Source organism: Diabrotica undecimpunctata, chromosome 6 (genome assembly GCF_040954645.1).
Source record: "Diabrotica undecimpunctata isolate CICGRU chromosome 6, icDiaUnde3, whole genome shotgun sequence".
NCBI classification, from domain to species: Eukaryota; Metazoa; Arthropoda; class Insecta; order Coleoptera; family Chrysomelidae; genus Diabrotica; species Diabrotica undecimpunctata.
The window spans coordinates 43,054,982-43,072,988 of record NC_092808.1 but is presented as its reverse complement, the minus strand read 5'-3'; the positions used below and the strand labels follow the sequence as shown (position 1 = coordinate 43,072,988).

The window sequence follows — 18,007 nt, the reverse complement described above, 5'->3', positions numbered from 1 at the left end:
ATTGACCGTAACATATACACATACACAAATGTTTTTAATATACAAAATTTTATAAATTCTAATACAAACATTTCACATTCTCATATTTACTTGCAAATGCCAAAAAACCAGTAGGATAATGTACTGGTTCTAAAAGTTCTCATTATCCGCAAAACTACAAAAACAATGCATGGCAACGTAAGCTCGTCCTACAACATTTCACATTCTCATATTTACTTGCAAATGCCAAAAAACCAGTAGGATAATGTACTGGTTCTAAAAGTTCTCATTATCCGCAAAACTACAAAAACAATGCATGGCAACGTAAGCTCGTCCTACAAGTTACTCACGTTACGATTATGGATGCCGAATCACAGTTTTCGACACTGATAACAGCAACGAATCGGAAGATCTTTAGGTAGTATAGTATTATAAGCACCTCCTTTTATATTTTAACTAATTAGCACTTTCGTGCAGCGTAGTGGGTGGATCTATTAAATGAATTTATGGTACCGCCTAATGATGAGCTTCTTTAATTGCTTTGTAGTTTATTTTGTAAACGGTAAATATGCAGATAGTTATTTTACTAAACCTTGTGTAAAATGACAAATAATTTAGTTATAATATGACACGTGAACTAAAGATAGTTTGCTATCATATTGTTCCAAAAACGATTAGCATGTATTAGATAAAAAATAACTGCCGATTATATTATATCTGTACCACCTGTGAATAAGTCAAATTTTCGTAAACACAAGATATCTCAATCTTGAAATAGTTCTCTTTCAATTGCGCCAGCTGAATAAATGAGTACCTAATTTAAATTTGCAAGAGTTTACTTGATAGGAGCCCGTGAATATTTGGATTTGACGATTTATTTAGTATCAGAACCGGTATATCGACTTATCTAATATTAAAGAGTTTTAAATATTTGTTTGAAATAATGCATCTTGACTTGACCATCCGTGTACATAATATTCAGTCAGTGAATAACTAAGTATGTAGAAATACCCACTTGGGCACATTGCATTTTGCTTTATTTTTCTTGGTATCTTCAGTTACCTGTTTATCAGCATAACAAAATAGTAGGGGGTTTAACATTTGAATAGGGAGTAACTAGATACTCAAGACTAGTCCGTCAGTTTTAGTTTTAAGTTTATGCAGTGAACATGCGAGCCGGTATTTTATCGAACATTAGGTATTTGCATTTAAAAAACCTAAACAGGATACTTGTTCTAAATGTTATATTTTCGAAACAAAATTAAAAGTCCTTGAGGAAGGAGAGGAGAAAGAGAAATTGGGACAAGAGAGGGATAAACACCATCAGCTCACAGACAATGCTTACAAGGCAAAACAGGTGGATAAGGAGGTTGCGTCTTCAGGCACTTAAAAAAGAGCATAAACTTTTGATCTGTACCAGTGCCTTCCAACCCCCTTTTTAACAGCGAACACTGTCTTTTATAAGCGACAAATGTGGACGTTTAACATTACCGTTCACGATTTAGCCATAAATAAAGTTATATGTTTCATGTGGGACGAATCAACTGCTGGAAGAGGTGACAATCAGATAGCTTCTTATCCTTTCGCTACCGAATGGTCAAGTTGTTTTGTAGTTGACGGAGGGGGTACATTAAGTACCCCATGCATTTTTATAGATTAAACATTAACATAATGCAATATTTTAGTTAAAACATAATTAAAACAAATGCAAGTATTTTTTATTGAATATAAGTAACAATAAAAAAATATATGGTGTCTTGAAAAAATTAATTATCGGTTTTTTGATTAGCTTTACATTTTGTACATATTATTGTTTGAATTGTTGTGGTTGTTTGATGTTCAGCACAAACAAAGAATTTACAAGAATTGCATGTTTTTCTGCTTTTGCGGTCCTTCTTGCGTGGACAAAGTAAACATCGCCCTGAGGATTTCAAGATGGTGGCGTCGTTTTCGCGATTCTCCCTTGGTGGCGGTGGGCATAATTCGTACATCGCGTTTATAATTCGCTTATGGAATTTTTGTGGACTTTGTAGTCGCCTATCGACATGGGGCTTTATAAGTTCTTGACCCAGGTTTAGTAAAAATTCTCTGCGTCTGTGAGAAGCTTCATACGCACGAATGGAATTCTTTGTCGTTCACAGTACGTATGCATTCAGACGTGCAATGTCTAGAAGATTTTGAAACAAAACAAATTGCCATCTCTTAGAGGCTCTTTTACAAGAATATTCATTTACCATCTTATCCATAGTATCTACGGCACCTTTTGTAGAATTGTAATGCAAGATTATGTCTGGCTTATAGTCCGTCTCTTCTCCGCTAATTTTATCGTCGTTATGTTCTGTACTCAATAAAATTTCTTCCTTATTCTTTTTAGGAACGTAAGACGCCAGTGTTATTTCCTCAGTGAAGGCAAAAACTGAGGACTTTTCTTGTCTAGAAATATTGGGAAGTAGGGCTGAAGGGATATCCTGCTTGTTTTTTCGAAGTGTTCCACATAATGTTATTTGTCGATCTAGGAGTTGTTTTGCCAAGGGAACACTGGTAGAGAAATTATCAGTAGTGATGCCATAACCAGTTTTTAGAAATGAGACCAAATCAAGTACTACTCTTTTGCCCTGGTCTTTTTCTGGTTTGTTACCATCTTTTCCAGTATAAGTCTGAAGGTTAGCAGCATAGGTGATTGTTGCATCAACTAGAGCCCATATTTTGATGCCATACTTGGCTGGTTTTGATTTAATGTAGACTCTAAATGGACACTTACCTCTAAAACTTACAATTTGTTCATCAACAGTTAGATGAGAGTGGCACTTAAAACTTTCTTTACAGTGTTCTACAAACTTTGTAAACACTTCCCTAAAAGCTGCTAGTTTGTCAGAGCTTCTACGTTCTTCTCTAGTGTTCAAATCATCGAATCGCATAAGTGAAATTAAATCTAGAAATCGGTCGCGTGACATGGCAGCCGGAAAAATAGATCGACTGTACAAAGGGTTTCGACACCACAAAAAGTGCACTGGTTCCCTATTGGCTTTTAGCGCACCCGCCGTAATCAAGAGTCCCAAGACCGCATAAATTTCCACTGGATCAGTGGGCAACCAGGTTCTTGTTTTATTAGGATTTTTCCCATTCCAATCCTGAAAGTATTTCTCCGCTTTCTGGTTTGTACATTTGACGATGATCTCTACAATTTTCTCATCTACAAATAATTTGAAGCAATCACTAATTTTAGCGACATTTTTAGATTTTTATGTAAGCCCTGGTTTTTCGAGCAAGTTTTTTGTGCGACATCTAGTTTGTCGTAAAGGACGATTTTTCAAAGCTGTACCATTCTTGGAAATAAATGTGGAATCTACTGCCCCCAAAACTGGTTTATCAGAATCATTACTGTCGCTCTCAGATGACTAAAATATAATAAACTCAAGATAGAAATATCGTACATAAAACAAAAATAAAAATTACCTGCAGAATTTCAGGCTCATATTCCGCTACTTCTAAATTATCATCTAATTCTGAATCATCCGATAAACTATCTCTTTCAGAAAGGTAATCATCATCACTTTCCTCTAACCACTGCACTGCAGTTTCACGATCCTGTTCTTTCCGAAGGTCTAACTTTATTTTTTTCGACATATCGGTAAATCGTGTAATCACAAATGGATAAACTAAAACGGTATGTTAGCACTAAGTCATCCACAGAACTGATTTGTTTGTTATTGCAAACAACAGGTTTGGTGCCGTGCGCAAAACGTCTGGTTTAGTCAGTGGCGTCGACCGCAATGAACTGTACCGCGGTTGACGGAGGGGGTACAACTTGTACCCCAAGCACAGTGCTGCACTTTTCATAGGTAAAAATATGTCAAATTGAAAACAAATGGTTGGAAATGCTTTTACACATCCCAATGAAGAAGTAACTAGAACAGTTAAACAAAATTCCAACATTTTTAAAAATTATTCATGAAAAATCGAATTTGGGGTACAATCTGTACCCCCCTCCGGTAGCGGAAGGTTATATTTACCGCCTTTTATCGAAACATCATGATATGGAAAAGGTAACTTTCTACTCAGATACTTGCGGAGGCCAAATAAAAACCAGAAAGTCGCTTTTATGTTCAGTTTCGTTTTCACAAAACTACCAAATCTCGAAGTTACCTATAAATCAAAAGTTTTTGATCAGTGAGCATACTCACATGGAGTGTGATACGGATCATGCACTTATAGAGTAAAAAAAGAAGAACCCACACATTAAGATCAATCACCCTAATGACTGGTATTAGCTGGTAAGATTCTGCAAAAGGAAGAAACCATTCAAAGTAGTGGTAATGAAACAAGAAGAATTCTTGGATTTCAGTAGTCTAGGAAACGGAGCATTAATCTTTAAAAAGTTAACACCGATGGAGAAAAGTTTCTGTGGCAGCCAGTGCAGTGGTTCCAATATAATAGTAATATTGGAATAGTGAAATATAAACATAGTTTAGATGTCTTCAATCCTTTTAAATCTGTAAATTTCCGAAAAAGAGGAAAACACATTGTACCAAGCACATTGCCCAATATCAGAGACAAGCTTCTGCCAATTAATAAGGCGAAAAAGAAAGACCTACTTGATCTTTTGCCGCTTATCGATGAAGTTTTCCATAATTTTTACCAAAATTTGCCCACTACAGATATGCAAGACTTGGACCTCAATTTAGAAGAGTTTGATGCAGATACTCAGTAGTTTTTTAGTTTCCGTTTCCAATTAAAGTTGATGTTGCGTTTTATAAAGAAATGAAGTATACAAAACTGTTTAATTTTTTGTCCTGAAATTGATGTCAGTAAGAAGTCGGTAACTCAATAAGGACACAGAAATTTGGCGTGAATAAGTGGGTAAGTTAGATTTTTTTAAGCGTCAGTGATATAGAAGCGTCAGTGATATTCTACTCACAGCTCATAATAATTATATACGTCACTCGTTGCATGATTATCCACCAATTTCTATGAAAACGAAATTAAACTTAAATTTTTTATTCTTCAAAACTATTAAAATGTTTAAAATGGCCATACTGAAAAGTTTATATTTTTGATTTATCGACTTATTCACATCGACTTTAAAAATTAAATAAAGTTTATCTTAATTTAATATCCAGCGACAACCCTGTATAAAATATTATAATATGCAGAGGCATTCCTATCTACAGCACATTTTCAAAAAAAGTATCACTTTATTTTCATTTTCGTTGCGTAATTGGCATCGTTAAAAGTAAATATAAATAAATAACAAATAACGACTTACGTTATGCTTCCACAGTACTTTGTATGCCCAGGGGTTGGCATTCACTTTGCATTCAAAGTAAACATCGTCTCCCTCTTCAATATCTTCGGGATTGAGGTTCGAACCCAGAGACAGGTGGAGAATGGGCACATCTGAAATCACAAAAGCATTCAATCCTCTTTTCGAAGATTATCTCGCATTTTTCCGCAATCGGCCTCGTCGTGGCCTGATTTTATATTACTGTTTACTTTTATATTATACTCCTGCTAATAATTCCCTATTTTTGTAAAAGTGTTACGAGGCAGCATACGGAATGGGTATAAGTACACACAGACGTGCTTTAAATTCTTTTATTTATAATAAAAGTTAAGTGTAAGGTTTAAAATATTTTATTATTTTAAAGATGCAATGATCAACTTGTAAAAAAAATAAAGCTAATTCCTTAACCATTAGTCTTCACACTGGATTGGACGTTTAAGAGACCTAATGACCTAATTTGATAGAGTTAAAACGTTGTATTTATAATGAAATAATTTATTTATAACACAAACTTATATACAGCAATAAAAATATTGCCATACTGTATTCTAAGAATCCGGAATCCAAGATCATGCAGGGGAGGACAATCAGATATAGGCAACATGGTCTCTCAGGTTGTCATCAAGATAAATACCTGTCAAACAAATAAGACTAACTCTATAACCTTAAAAGTTGCAATATTCAATGTAAGAAGTTTATATAAACCAAGCGAACTGGATAACGCCGTTGTGTCAAAAATATGCAGAATGAAGATTAACATACTAGAGCCAAGCGATACACAATAGCCTAAATCAGGAAAATGTTGTTAAAAAGCTGTTTGAAACTTTATTCCCCACTCTCTGATCGAGTACTGATGCTATCTCTGAACTCATATTTAAAAGGTAAAATAAATATAATCCAAGTATATGCACCCACTGCAGACAAGAATGAAGACACCCTAGAACCCTTTTATAAACAAATGGTCAATTTCCTAAAACTAACTAAAAGACGTTATATAAATATTACGATGGGTGATTTAAACGCTAAACTAAGCCATGTAGAAGTGGATAATTATATGTGTGGCAGTAAGGACTCGCGAAGAGGAATGAACGTGGTTTTATGCTGATTAATTTCCGTGTTAATGAAAAACTCATAATGTTAAGTACACTTCCTAAACCTAGGTTAAAGCTAGGTCATCAGCTGACAATATCAACAAAATAGTCAGAAATCAAATAGACTATATTATCGTTAACAGAAGATATCAAAATTATATAATATCCTCTAAAACTTATCCAGGAGCTCACATATCCTGTACACTAATTTTAAAATATTTAACAAAATTTGTTTAGTCATAAAATTGTTTAATTCAATAAAATAAGCCTTTCTCTTTAATATGGTGCCTTTATGTAGACCTAATAGTTTACACATCATAATGTTGTTGATAAAAGCTTTCTGGGATAAAAAATTTCAATTTTGCAATATTTATTTGTTAAATGAAACATTTTAAAATTTTTATAGCTCAATTAATACATGTGATATTATCCATATTATTACGCAAAATTAAAGTTTTTTGTGCAGTTTTAGAAAAGTTATCAATAACTAACAAAAAAAGACAAAATTCTCCCAAGTGGCTACCTTTTTACTTATCATATAACAAGAATTGATACTAAGGCACCTAAGAGTAAAAATTATATATTTCAAGCCAATATGCGAAGGGATGGCCTATGTTAGAGTCAACAGCAAACCATTTAATATATCAGTCTTGAATTTATAGGTCCTCACGGAAACAAGCAATGCAGACGAAAAAGAAATCTTTTATGATAGGGTCGAAGAGGAGATAGAAAAAATACCCAAAGAAGATGTCATATTTGTACTGGGAGACCTTAACGCCCAGATTGGAAAAGAGGACTTTTTACAACAAATAGCAGGAAAGCATACAATACACGAAAATACGAATGACAATGGGCAAAGACTATGTAACCTAGCAACAAGAACAAATTTGTTAATAAGCTCAACAAAATTTGAACACCCTAAAATACATAAGGTAACATGGAGGTCACCAGATCAGAAAACATATAGTCAAATTGATTACATAATGATTCATAAACGAAAACAATCGTCAATAAAAGATGAAAGAAAGTTCAGAGGTGCGTGTGCAGATTCAGACCACTACATGGTCACAGCCACTATAAGACAAAAAGTTAAAATTGAAACAAAACAAAAACCAACATAAAAAGTGGAACGTCAATAAAATGAGTAATGAAGAAGTATGAAAAAAATATGAAGAGGCAGTAACAGTTCAAATAAAAGAGAAATATAAAGCAGAAGATATAAACACAGAATGGGAGACGATCAAAAAATCAATAGAAGAAGGTGCAAATATGCAGATAGGTAAAAGTCAGGCTAAAACAAAAAACGGATGGTATAACCAAGAATGTAGAGAAATAACAGGAAAAAAGTGCAAGCCAGAAATAAATGGCTAAGAACAGATAAAGAGGAAGACAGAGAAGAATATGAAAAATTAAGAAGGAATGCTAAGAAAGTGATAAGGCAAAATAAAAGAAGATGGGTAGAAAAAATAATGCAGGAAATAGAGCAGGAAAGAACAAATAGAAATACGAAAAGTTTTTACAAAAAGATTAAAGAACAAAACAAAAAATACAAGGGCAAAACAAATGGAATAAAAAATAGAGAGGGACTAGTGATAATAGAGGACCAAGAATACAAGCAAGTATGGAGAGATTACTACAGAGAGCTCTTGACGGAGGAAACAACAGAAGAAGAAATGCATAACGAGGAGGAAACGGTGCACGAAGAAGAAGCAGATGAAGTAGATGAAGTAGACATCCAAATTTTAAAAGAACCAACATTAGAGGAATTGGATAAAGTAATACAGAGAAGCAAAAATTAAAAAGCCCTGGTAAAGATGGAATTAATATGGAACTAATAAAATACGGAGGAAGGGAACTAAGAGGAAAAATACTGGCACTATTACAAATATATGGAAAGAAGAGAAAATGCCAGGTGACTGGGAGGTAGGGCAGATCATAACAGTACATAAAAAGGGAGACCAACAAATCTGCGAAAATTATAGAGGAATAACGTTACTAAATACAACATATAAAATATTGACATCAAAAATAAAAAAGAGGTTATCAAAGATCACAAAGAAGACAGTAGGACAGTACCAATGTGGATTAACAGAAGGAAGATCTACAATAGATGCAATACACACAATAAAACAAATATTGGAAAAAGCAAACGAGTATAAATTAGAATTGGAAATGTTATTCATAGACTTCAAACAGGCATTTGATTCAATTAAAAGGAACGGATTAATGATAGCACTTAAAAAATTAAAAATTTACATAAACGCAGAAAATTAATAGAAATGACAATGAGAACTACAAAAATAAACAAAGACACAAAGAGGAGAGACAGAGGAATTCAGTATAAATAAAGGGATGAAACAAGGAGATGCCTTATTAACAACGTTATTTAATCAAGCATTAGAATATGTACTACGAAATATAAATAAAGGAAAGCTCAGAACAAGAGGTGGTCAAATAATTGCATATGCAGACGATATTGCTATTATTGCAAAGAACAGAAAAATAACGAAAGAAATGCTAGAAGAAATAAGAGAGAAAGAGGAGGTAATGGGGCTAAGATTAAATCAAGAAAAGACAAAAATATTAAGATTAGGGAAAAAACCAATGAAAGAAAAAATCAAAATTGGAAGTTCTAAGTTTGAAGAAGTAGAATACTTCAAATACCTAGGAGTTACAATAAATAAATTCGGAGAAAGGAAATCCGAAATAAAAGAAAAAATATTAGCAGAGAATAAAGCTTATTTTGCAAACACAAGATTACTTAAAAGCAAAACACTGATTAAAAAAAGTAAGATGAGCATTTATAACACCACAATTAGGCCAATATTATTATATGCAGGAGAAACAATGACGATGGTTAAAAAATATGCAGAAGACTTAAGAATAACAGAGAAAAAGATTATGACAACCATACTAGGACCAATCAGAACAGAGCAAAATGAATATAGAAGCAGAACAAATGCAGAAATTAAGGAAGAACTTAAGGAAGACATCGTGACTAAAATAAAGCAATGCAGAGTTAGATGGTTAGGTCACATTTGGCGAGCAGGCGATGAGGCAGTGACATACGCAATGATAGAATGGAATCCAGGAGGAAGAAAGAGAAGGGGAAGACCGAGATCAAAGTGGCTGCAAGAAGTTGAAGAAGACCTCCAAAGGGCAGGAGTCAGAGAATGAAGAGGAAGAACTAGAGACAGGAAAGAATTAAGAGATATTGTCAAGAAGATAAGATAAACAAAAAAGACTGATCCACTTAAGAAATAGGATCTAGAAAGCATTCGCGGTTTAACCCCACACTGGGGTGTATAGCCATTATATATATATATATATATATATATATATATATATATATATATATATATATATATATATATATATCAAGAATATAAATTTAGAAAATAGTTTCTGTGTTTAATAAAAGGATGAAAAATTTGAATTTGTACATTATTTGTCAAATAGATAAACCTACTGTTAAAATAAACAGTACAGAGAATGGCCGAAATAACAAATTAAAAACAAACTCTGCAAGCTTTCGAACAGACAGTGGTTGTTACCAACTAAAATTTAGTTTGTCAGAAGATCAGTAATTTTTATAAATTGTTTCCTAAGTTAGTTAAGTGTGTCTCTACTGCCTTTGGAAAACTTTCTAACTAGATGAACTGATGTTACATACGTGCTCGAAAAAATGTTAATTTTTGTCACTGGGAGTCCCGTATATTTCTTATTACAAATATTAAAAGAATATATTTATAACGAGGTAAATGAAGACAAACTACAAGAATAAACTAGTTTCAGAAGTAAAATGGTTTAAAAAAATTGCAGTATGTATTTATATCACTATAAATACTAATACACAATGAAAGATGGGAAACTAAGACATGAAATTAACGAAAATACGTTAGAAATAAATGAAATTAAATAAAATAAATATATTAATTTTAATGAAAAATCAAATCGTACTTTAATTTATGGTCTTGCCTATAGTCTCATAGTTACGAGTATACGCTTCTTGGCGTTCGGCGGGTAATGGCGCGTGCACTTTAAAACTGTTTATGGTTATAAAAAATATTTTGATACATAGGTACTTATAATAAATGAAATTCTTTGTAGTATCTGAATCTTTAGTAGCTAAAAAACCTTATAAACGAATTATATGCCTTTATAAAAAATATCCGTTTATAATTGTAATCCTTTTTATAAATAATATTCAGATTATAATCAAGGTTTACTTTTAAAGCTAGTAGTTTTTTCTTAAATTTGAGCTATTAAAAAGTTATTTTGCTTAGAATACAGATGAGTTTCAAGTGAAAAATAACCTAAACGCCGTAATTTTGTAATGTTTTTGCATTAATTTTTTAAAATCTCCAGATATAATTATTGGATCAAGTGAACTATTAGTAACAAACATAAATTATTGGTAAAAATAATTTATGTTTGTTAGTATTGTTCTAAAGCTATTTATGTTAGTTTACGAATGATAATCAATTAAAGAATTAAATTGTTTATAAAAAATTCTCGTCACTAACTAGGCAAAAGCAAGTTTTAAATTTGAATTCATCAGGTCAAAATACGTAAGATTACACTCAAAGTCCGTAGGCATTGATCGGCTATGAAATAGCCGTGGCCTCTAGACTAATACTCAGTCGTCAGAGATTTGATCCCTAAAAATCATACTAACAAGCTGAATTTTGTCGAGAATATCAATTTTAAGACCTCAAAAGAGATGCAAAAAAATTTTCCACTTTTACCCCCGGGCTTCCCCCTAAAACCCATGTCGTAGGGGTATAAAAATGCAAAAAAAAATCAATTTACCAAGAATCTATACGCCGTAAAAATAAATGTCTTAAATAAAAAATGTAGCTGAGATAATTTTGAACAAAAATATTTTGAGTACTTTTTGTGTAGAATGAACCATTCTCTCAGAAATAATGCTTGAAGCGACCGGCGATATTGAATGTCAATTTGTGCGAGAAATCAATGTTAAATAAGATCTGTATCAACTCGACGGTAAAAATTTGATATCTTTTGATCAGATTGTCCTATCGACAAAAATCAAGATTTGTTTTAAAGGTCAAGAAAGCAGCTTTCGTATGCAATTTTTGAATTTTGTCGCAAATGAAATCATTTTCTATAAATCTGTATGTTTTACGATTCTCTTATGAGATTAATAAAATTTATCACTTTCATTGACTGGTCGTAGTAAAATTTTTATTGCCGGAGACCAATCTTTAAAACCTATAACACGAAATTTCGATTTTGAGTTTTGGCAACAAATTTAAGGCATTTAAAATATAACTATTGCACGTCACCTGAGGAAATGCCTTTAAGAAGATGGTTTTAAATGTTGTTTGTAGCAGAAGGTGAGATCTTTTGAAAAACGTACTAGTGCAATTGAAAAAAAGCAGTTTTAAAGGTTTTAGATCGTTTGTTATGCTTAAGTTTAAATTCAGCGTTTTATAAGCATATTTCAAATTCCCCACATTTATTGACAAAACTAAAACTAAAATTTCATATTACCGGTTTTGAATATTAGGCCATAGTAATGTAAACTTTATAGTGTCTGGTCAATGAAAGTGATCAATTGTATTAATCTCATGAGAATCATAAAACATGGAAAAAATCGCGCCATGTTTATTTATTTAACACCTCCATAAAAACTAAGTGCATTTGCTACAAAATACAAAAATTGAATACAAAAGCTGTACTCTTTATCTTTAAAAGGCATATGGATTTTTGTCGATAGGACACTGAGATCAAAAGATACCGAATTTTTACCGTCGAGCTGATACAAATTTTATTGAACGGTTCATTTTACACAAAAACTGCTAATACACATATTTATAACTGCTACATTTTTTATTTAAAACATTTATTTCTACGATGTATAGATTCTTGGTAAAACGATTTCCCCCCCTACGACGAGGGTTTTAGGAGAAAGCCCGAGGGTCAAAGTGGTAAACTTTTTTGCAATTTTTTGTCGTCCTAAAGTTGACATTCTCGTCAAAATTTATCTTGTTTGTATGATTTTTAGAGGTTTAGTGGCATTTTCGTCTCTGACGACTGGAGTATAAGTATACTTTAATGTCGAAGTGGATTCTACATTTTAATTTATAACATAAAAAAAATGATGAAATAAATTGATTATATATAAACTGCTAGACATATCTATCCAGGATATACCCAACAGTGCCATATTATAGAAAAGTGTACCTCTTTTGCGAGTTTTGTACAAAGAAATATTGAAATTTTTTAATGCTACGTACTTACTTTCGTGTGTAAAATATAAATGTGATAACAATCACATTCTTTAATATACATATATTATACGACGGAAGGAATTTGTAGTGTTCAAACACGCAAGTAATTAATATAAAGTTGACAAGGAATAAGCCAACAAAGTATAAAGAATTGTAGGTTAAATTATCAGAAATCAGAAAATAATACGTTATTTTTAATCTTAATATTCATATACAGTATGTTTCATTAGAAAGTGTCGATATATTAACTGGGAGAAATCATAATACAAAATATGACGATTTAACCGAAAACACTTAAATAAAATATTCCTCCTTATCGAGATATAGAATGTTTTATTACAAATTTTCTAAAACGTTTCTAGCCGATTGTTTTAACATTTTCCGATATTTTTTGTTTAAACTTGACAAACAGTTCACATATTTCTTAGGAGACTTTAACTAGTGTTAAAAGATAGTTTTCTGCTGTTGCCAGAGGTGTGCTGTAGGGCTAGATACTTCATTTTTCCCCTCACAATCTACGCCCATGTCGTAATAATCATTTCAGCATGTTTTTTTGATTCTTCATTAATTTTTTCGTAATTTTTTTTTACGTCATCCTTTTATTTCAATGCCATAGAGTAAGTAGTTTTTAATTTATTTGCGTTTAAAGGTAATCACTAAAATATATAATGTTATTTTATTGCTAAGTCCTTTTACCCTATGACGGCCGATAGGCAATTAAGATATGATCAGTGGGCCTCAAACAATGCGGCGTTAATATTTAATTCCGATCGCCTGAAAAGAAAAAATATGTATATACAGGGCGAGTTAAAAGAAGTGGGATGAAACATTTCGAATACTCGGAAAATTATACGAATGATTTTTGCTTGTAGTAAAATTGGAAAATACTTGCCAAGTTGCTGGTATGTCCAAATTTGAATAAAAACATCCAAGACTATACTTTCTGCAGAAACTGTAATAAATAATAACCTTGAAACAAATTGGCACTAAATTACTTCCGAGTTTTCAGAAAAACAAAAGGTTTAAACACTTGTAGTCCAGTAATTAATACCAAAGCTATTGAGAGTATACAGTCCAGTAATTAGACCGAAGGTACTTTATCGCTTAATCAAAACACACCACAAAGTCCGAATTGAATTCCCGAAACACTTTTTTGTTACTTCTTTTTAGCAAAAGATTTGTCCTATTCACTATCTGATATTTGTCCTATTCACTATCAAATTCGTTACTATCTGAATTGTATATCCGAATAATTGGAGGCCGGACCTCATCTATAACTCGCTCGGTTTGAAAAGACTGAACGATTATGTCTTCCATATATCTAATACAATTTTGCCATTGTTCTAGCGATTCTTTCCATACACTAAGAACACTAGCGTCATCTGTTGTTGTGGATGCATGTTTATCATAAAAATATTTGGCTATACCCCAAAATAACTCAATTGCATTATAGTGGCAATAGTAGGGCGGAAGTCGAAGAATTTCATGGCCATATTTTTAAGAGCCATTTGGTCAGTAACTAATTTATTTTGAATTTTGTGCTCTCCACACCTTTGAAGTAAATCGACTTTTAAAAATATGTCACTGTAATAAATTTTATTTTCTGTCAATCAAAAGTTTATTTCTTCATTTGTCCAGCTGGTTGAAGGAAATGTTTTACTAAATTTCATCAATAAAAATGAATATTAATTTTTTTATTGTCAGTCAGTTTCGTGTTGTCGATGTATCAAAATTAAAAACATTTTTTTTATAATAAAAAATATAATAAAACTTTATATTCAATTAAAATTATATATTTATTCAATGCAACTTTTACAAAAGATATTTGAATGATCAAGACAAATAAATCTCTTATATGCTTGACATCTTGTACGAGATTTTCTGTCTTTTTTCCATCCGCAGCCTTTACACCTTCCACGTTTTGGACTTTCATTTACATTTCCACTTGTTTCACTTTTCCCTTGTTCCATCTACTGCATGTAAATTTATTTGGATTTTTTGTGGAACGTTTGTTATCATTCGGGTAGTTCGGCATTTTTCTGTTAAATTATACACCAATTCTTTTATAAAAAGCCTTCTTTTATGTAGTTTGTTCCTATTATACTGAGGATTTACATGTATATATAACACATATACGTTAATTATTAACGCCAAATCTAAAATATTATAAAATAAGCAAAGTGGCCACCTTCTAGTTCCTCTTTTCCAGGTATAAGCTGACGCTAATTTATCTGTTGTATCTATACCTATCTTTGGTTCTATTGGTTAAATTTTATTTATTGGTTTAAAACCATTTCCATTCAAAAGATTTCCATTTAAAACTTGTGCAAATTTTACTTCTTAATGTTTATAAACAATGGAGATTTTTTAAAATCGTCCCTAACTTCGTTCCTGTTGGTCATAGGTTTTTTTAATGTGAGTTTTTTTACCAGCTATCTAATGGTTGTAGGTACAAGTCTGTAGCTTGAAAAATATACAAGTTATTACAATTGTTTATAAGTAAAAAAGATACCCCTTTTTCAAACGTTTATTTTGTAAATAATTTCGATGAAAACGCAATATAATAATAATAATAATAGATAGTATTAGCCTTAAAGAATCCTATGAAATTTGCTAAATGTGTCTAGCATCATTAATAGAGCAAGTTCAATAGTTTAAATATTTAGCCTCAGGGATAAATAAATTAAATAACTTTTAAACTATTTGAGCGATCGGGGGGAAATTTCGCACAAATTTAAAAGACGGTAATTCCTCGATATTGAAATGTATTAATAACATTTTATTTTGTTAATAAAAAATTAAAAAATTTATAAATTAGTGCAAAAAAACTGCTTTTTTGCAAATATCTCCGTAAATTATTTATCAATTTTAATTTAAAAAACGGGAAAATAAAGATATTCTTGATATAAAAAAATTATATAAATATAGACAAAAAATCAAATTGTGGCCATAAATTATTGTTATAAAAAAACGTAAGGTAAAAATATGAGAACTTTTTCATATATTCGTCATCTAGTAACCCCCACCTATATCTTAAAACCTTCAGATATCTGCGAAAAATTTTTCCTTGAAATCGATGATTTTTGCATAACCAGACTAAGCTACTTGTATTGTATAATTTTGGGTGATACTTTTTGTTGATGAGTAAGTCCACTCTTTCAATCGTTTGATTCCCATTTTTTTTAAACAGTTGGTGTTTGCTTTTTAATCCTATACAGTCCTTTCCTTTTCGTAAATATAGGTCTGATATTAATTGATGTCAAAATTTTACAATGTATAGAGAAGATACGTATCCAGTAACAAGACTGCGTATTGTTTCTAAAAAAAGGAGGGAAAGATTTTTGTGTAAGGGATGCTTGGGTTACATTTGTATAATTTAAAAATATGGAGAATAAAATAAGATAATAATATGGACAAATGAGAGGTTGTTTAAAGAAAGTATACCTTAGAATATTTACTAGATTTCGATATCTGGAAACATTGTTTATACACTTGTACTTAAACCAATATTAGCACGAAAGACCTCGTAGAAGATACTTGCGATATATTTTGAATTAGGTAGACACTTATCATATTTTAAATTTTCCTGAACCTAAAAATAGTGTTGATATAAGAATGTAGGTAACTACGTATTTTCTTAATAATTGAACATCAGAGATTAACACTTCCTAACGTTATTTTTTTAAATCACCACATTTGAACGGCTGGAACTCAAGTTGTTACAAGATTCGTTCAACCGCTAAAGTCAAGAATGTGGTCAATTAAAGGAATGTTCGGAGGACTTCCCATTTTCCTTTTTTAACTTTGTAAGAAAATCGATATTCAATTTTCTTTTAAAGTTCTCTTGAAGATTGCATTATGTGATTGTAAATGAAACTGAGGAAAACAGTTTTTCGTATTTTAAAAGAAATTGTAACACCCAATTACAGGACAATGAGAGATTTTTAGATTTTAAGGAAACATCTAATTTGTCTTTTTCTATTAATTTTTAAAATAGTTACGATATGTTTACAGTCTGGAGTAGTAAATATTTAATCAAGTAATCTATAGTTTTTCTATTATGAATAAAATGAAGAAAATTTTAATAACATTAATCGACTGTCAAACGATTGCGAAAAACACAATAAAACGATTTATTAAATTTATAAAAACTATGTTTAGGCCCATTGCTGGATGGATAATTTCCATCGTTTTCTGTTCTTAGCTATCAGCTTCCAATCTCTGATTCCTTCTCTCTGACATCTTCCATCACTACATCTCTCCAATTCATTCTTAGTCCTTATCTCTTTTTTTGCCCTCAGGTACTCTCCAAGTAATATTCTTAACTAGTCTATAGACTTGCATTCTTTCTAGATGTTCAAGACATTCTAGTCTACGTTTTTTCACCACTTTTGTTATTGTAGGGTTAGCATATAAATGGTACACTCCTTCATTAGTTCGTCTTCTCCATTCTCTCTACTACTTTACTACTTTTCCACCAAACATTCTGCAAAGTATCTTTCTTTCCCATGCTTCCAATTTGTTTTGTATGATTTTGTTCATAGACCATGTCTCGACAGCGTATAGCATTGTGGATCTAAATACAGTTTTGTATACTCTTATTTTTGTATAACGAGATATATCTTTGGACTTAATTATTTTGTTCATGGCTTCAGCACAGCTGTTGCTCTTTGTCAGTCTCAGGTTGATTTTAGTTTCTTCCTTACATGTCTAATCAATAAGAATACCCAAGTTCTCGAATTCTACAACTGATCCATCCTACACCTCCAATTTAAAGGATCCCCTGGTGTATATTCCTTTTTTTGCTCGGGATTTTCATGTACTTTGATTTATTAATGTTTCAGTCCCATTTTAGAACTTTCCCAAATCAGTCTTTTTACTATATTTGATAGTTCTTTCCATTTCTTGCAATGAGAACAATATCATTAGCATATGCTAAGCATTGGTGCTCCTTGTATAAAATAGTGCAGGACCATTTTATCCCACTAATCCTTACAATTTTCTAGAACTATATTGAATAGCAATGTAGACAATGGGTCTCCTTGGCGAACCTTTTTTCACTTCGAATTCTTCTGAGACTGTACCGTTGCAGTTCACAGCACAAATGGTTTGTCTAATTGTCATTTTACCAATATTGCTATTTTTTTGACACTTGGAGTTCCTTTAGTGTTTCTATTAATTTGTTTCTGTTTATTGTATCGTAGGCGGTTTGGTAACTTGTACTGAAATTATGTATGCATACAAATTGATCAGGATTTGTTTTAGCATAAAAATTTGATCGATTGTTGATCTTCCTTTCCCAAATCCTCCCTGTTATTCTTGTAGATTCTTCTCTACATATATTTCTAATCGTTTTTTAATTAATATGGCGAGCACTTTATATATTACCCCCAATA

General features: G+C 31.6%; 1 protein-coding gene across 1 annotated transcript in view; it reads right to left on the bottom strand.

Annotated features, from left to right (window-relative positions):
• Positions 1–18,007, bottom strand: part of LOC140444316 (nephrin-like) — a 368,578-nt gene that overhangs the window by 234,783 nt on the left and 115,788 nt on the right. Inside the window, exon 5 of the mRNA XM_072536066.1 lies at positions 5,246–5,376. Coding sequence (XP_072392167.1) covers positions 5,246–5,376 — 131 coding nt within the window. The remainder of the gene's footprint in view (positions 1–5,245; positions 5,377–18,007) is intronic.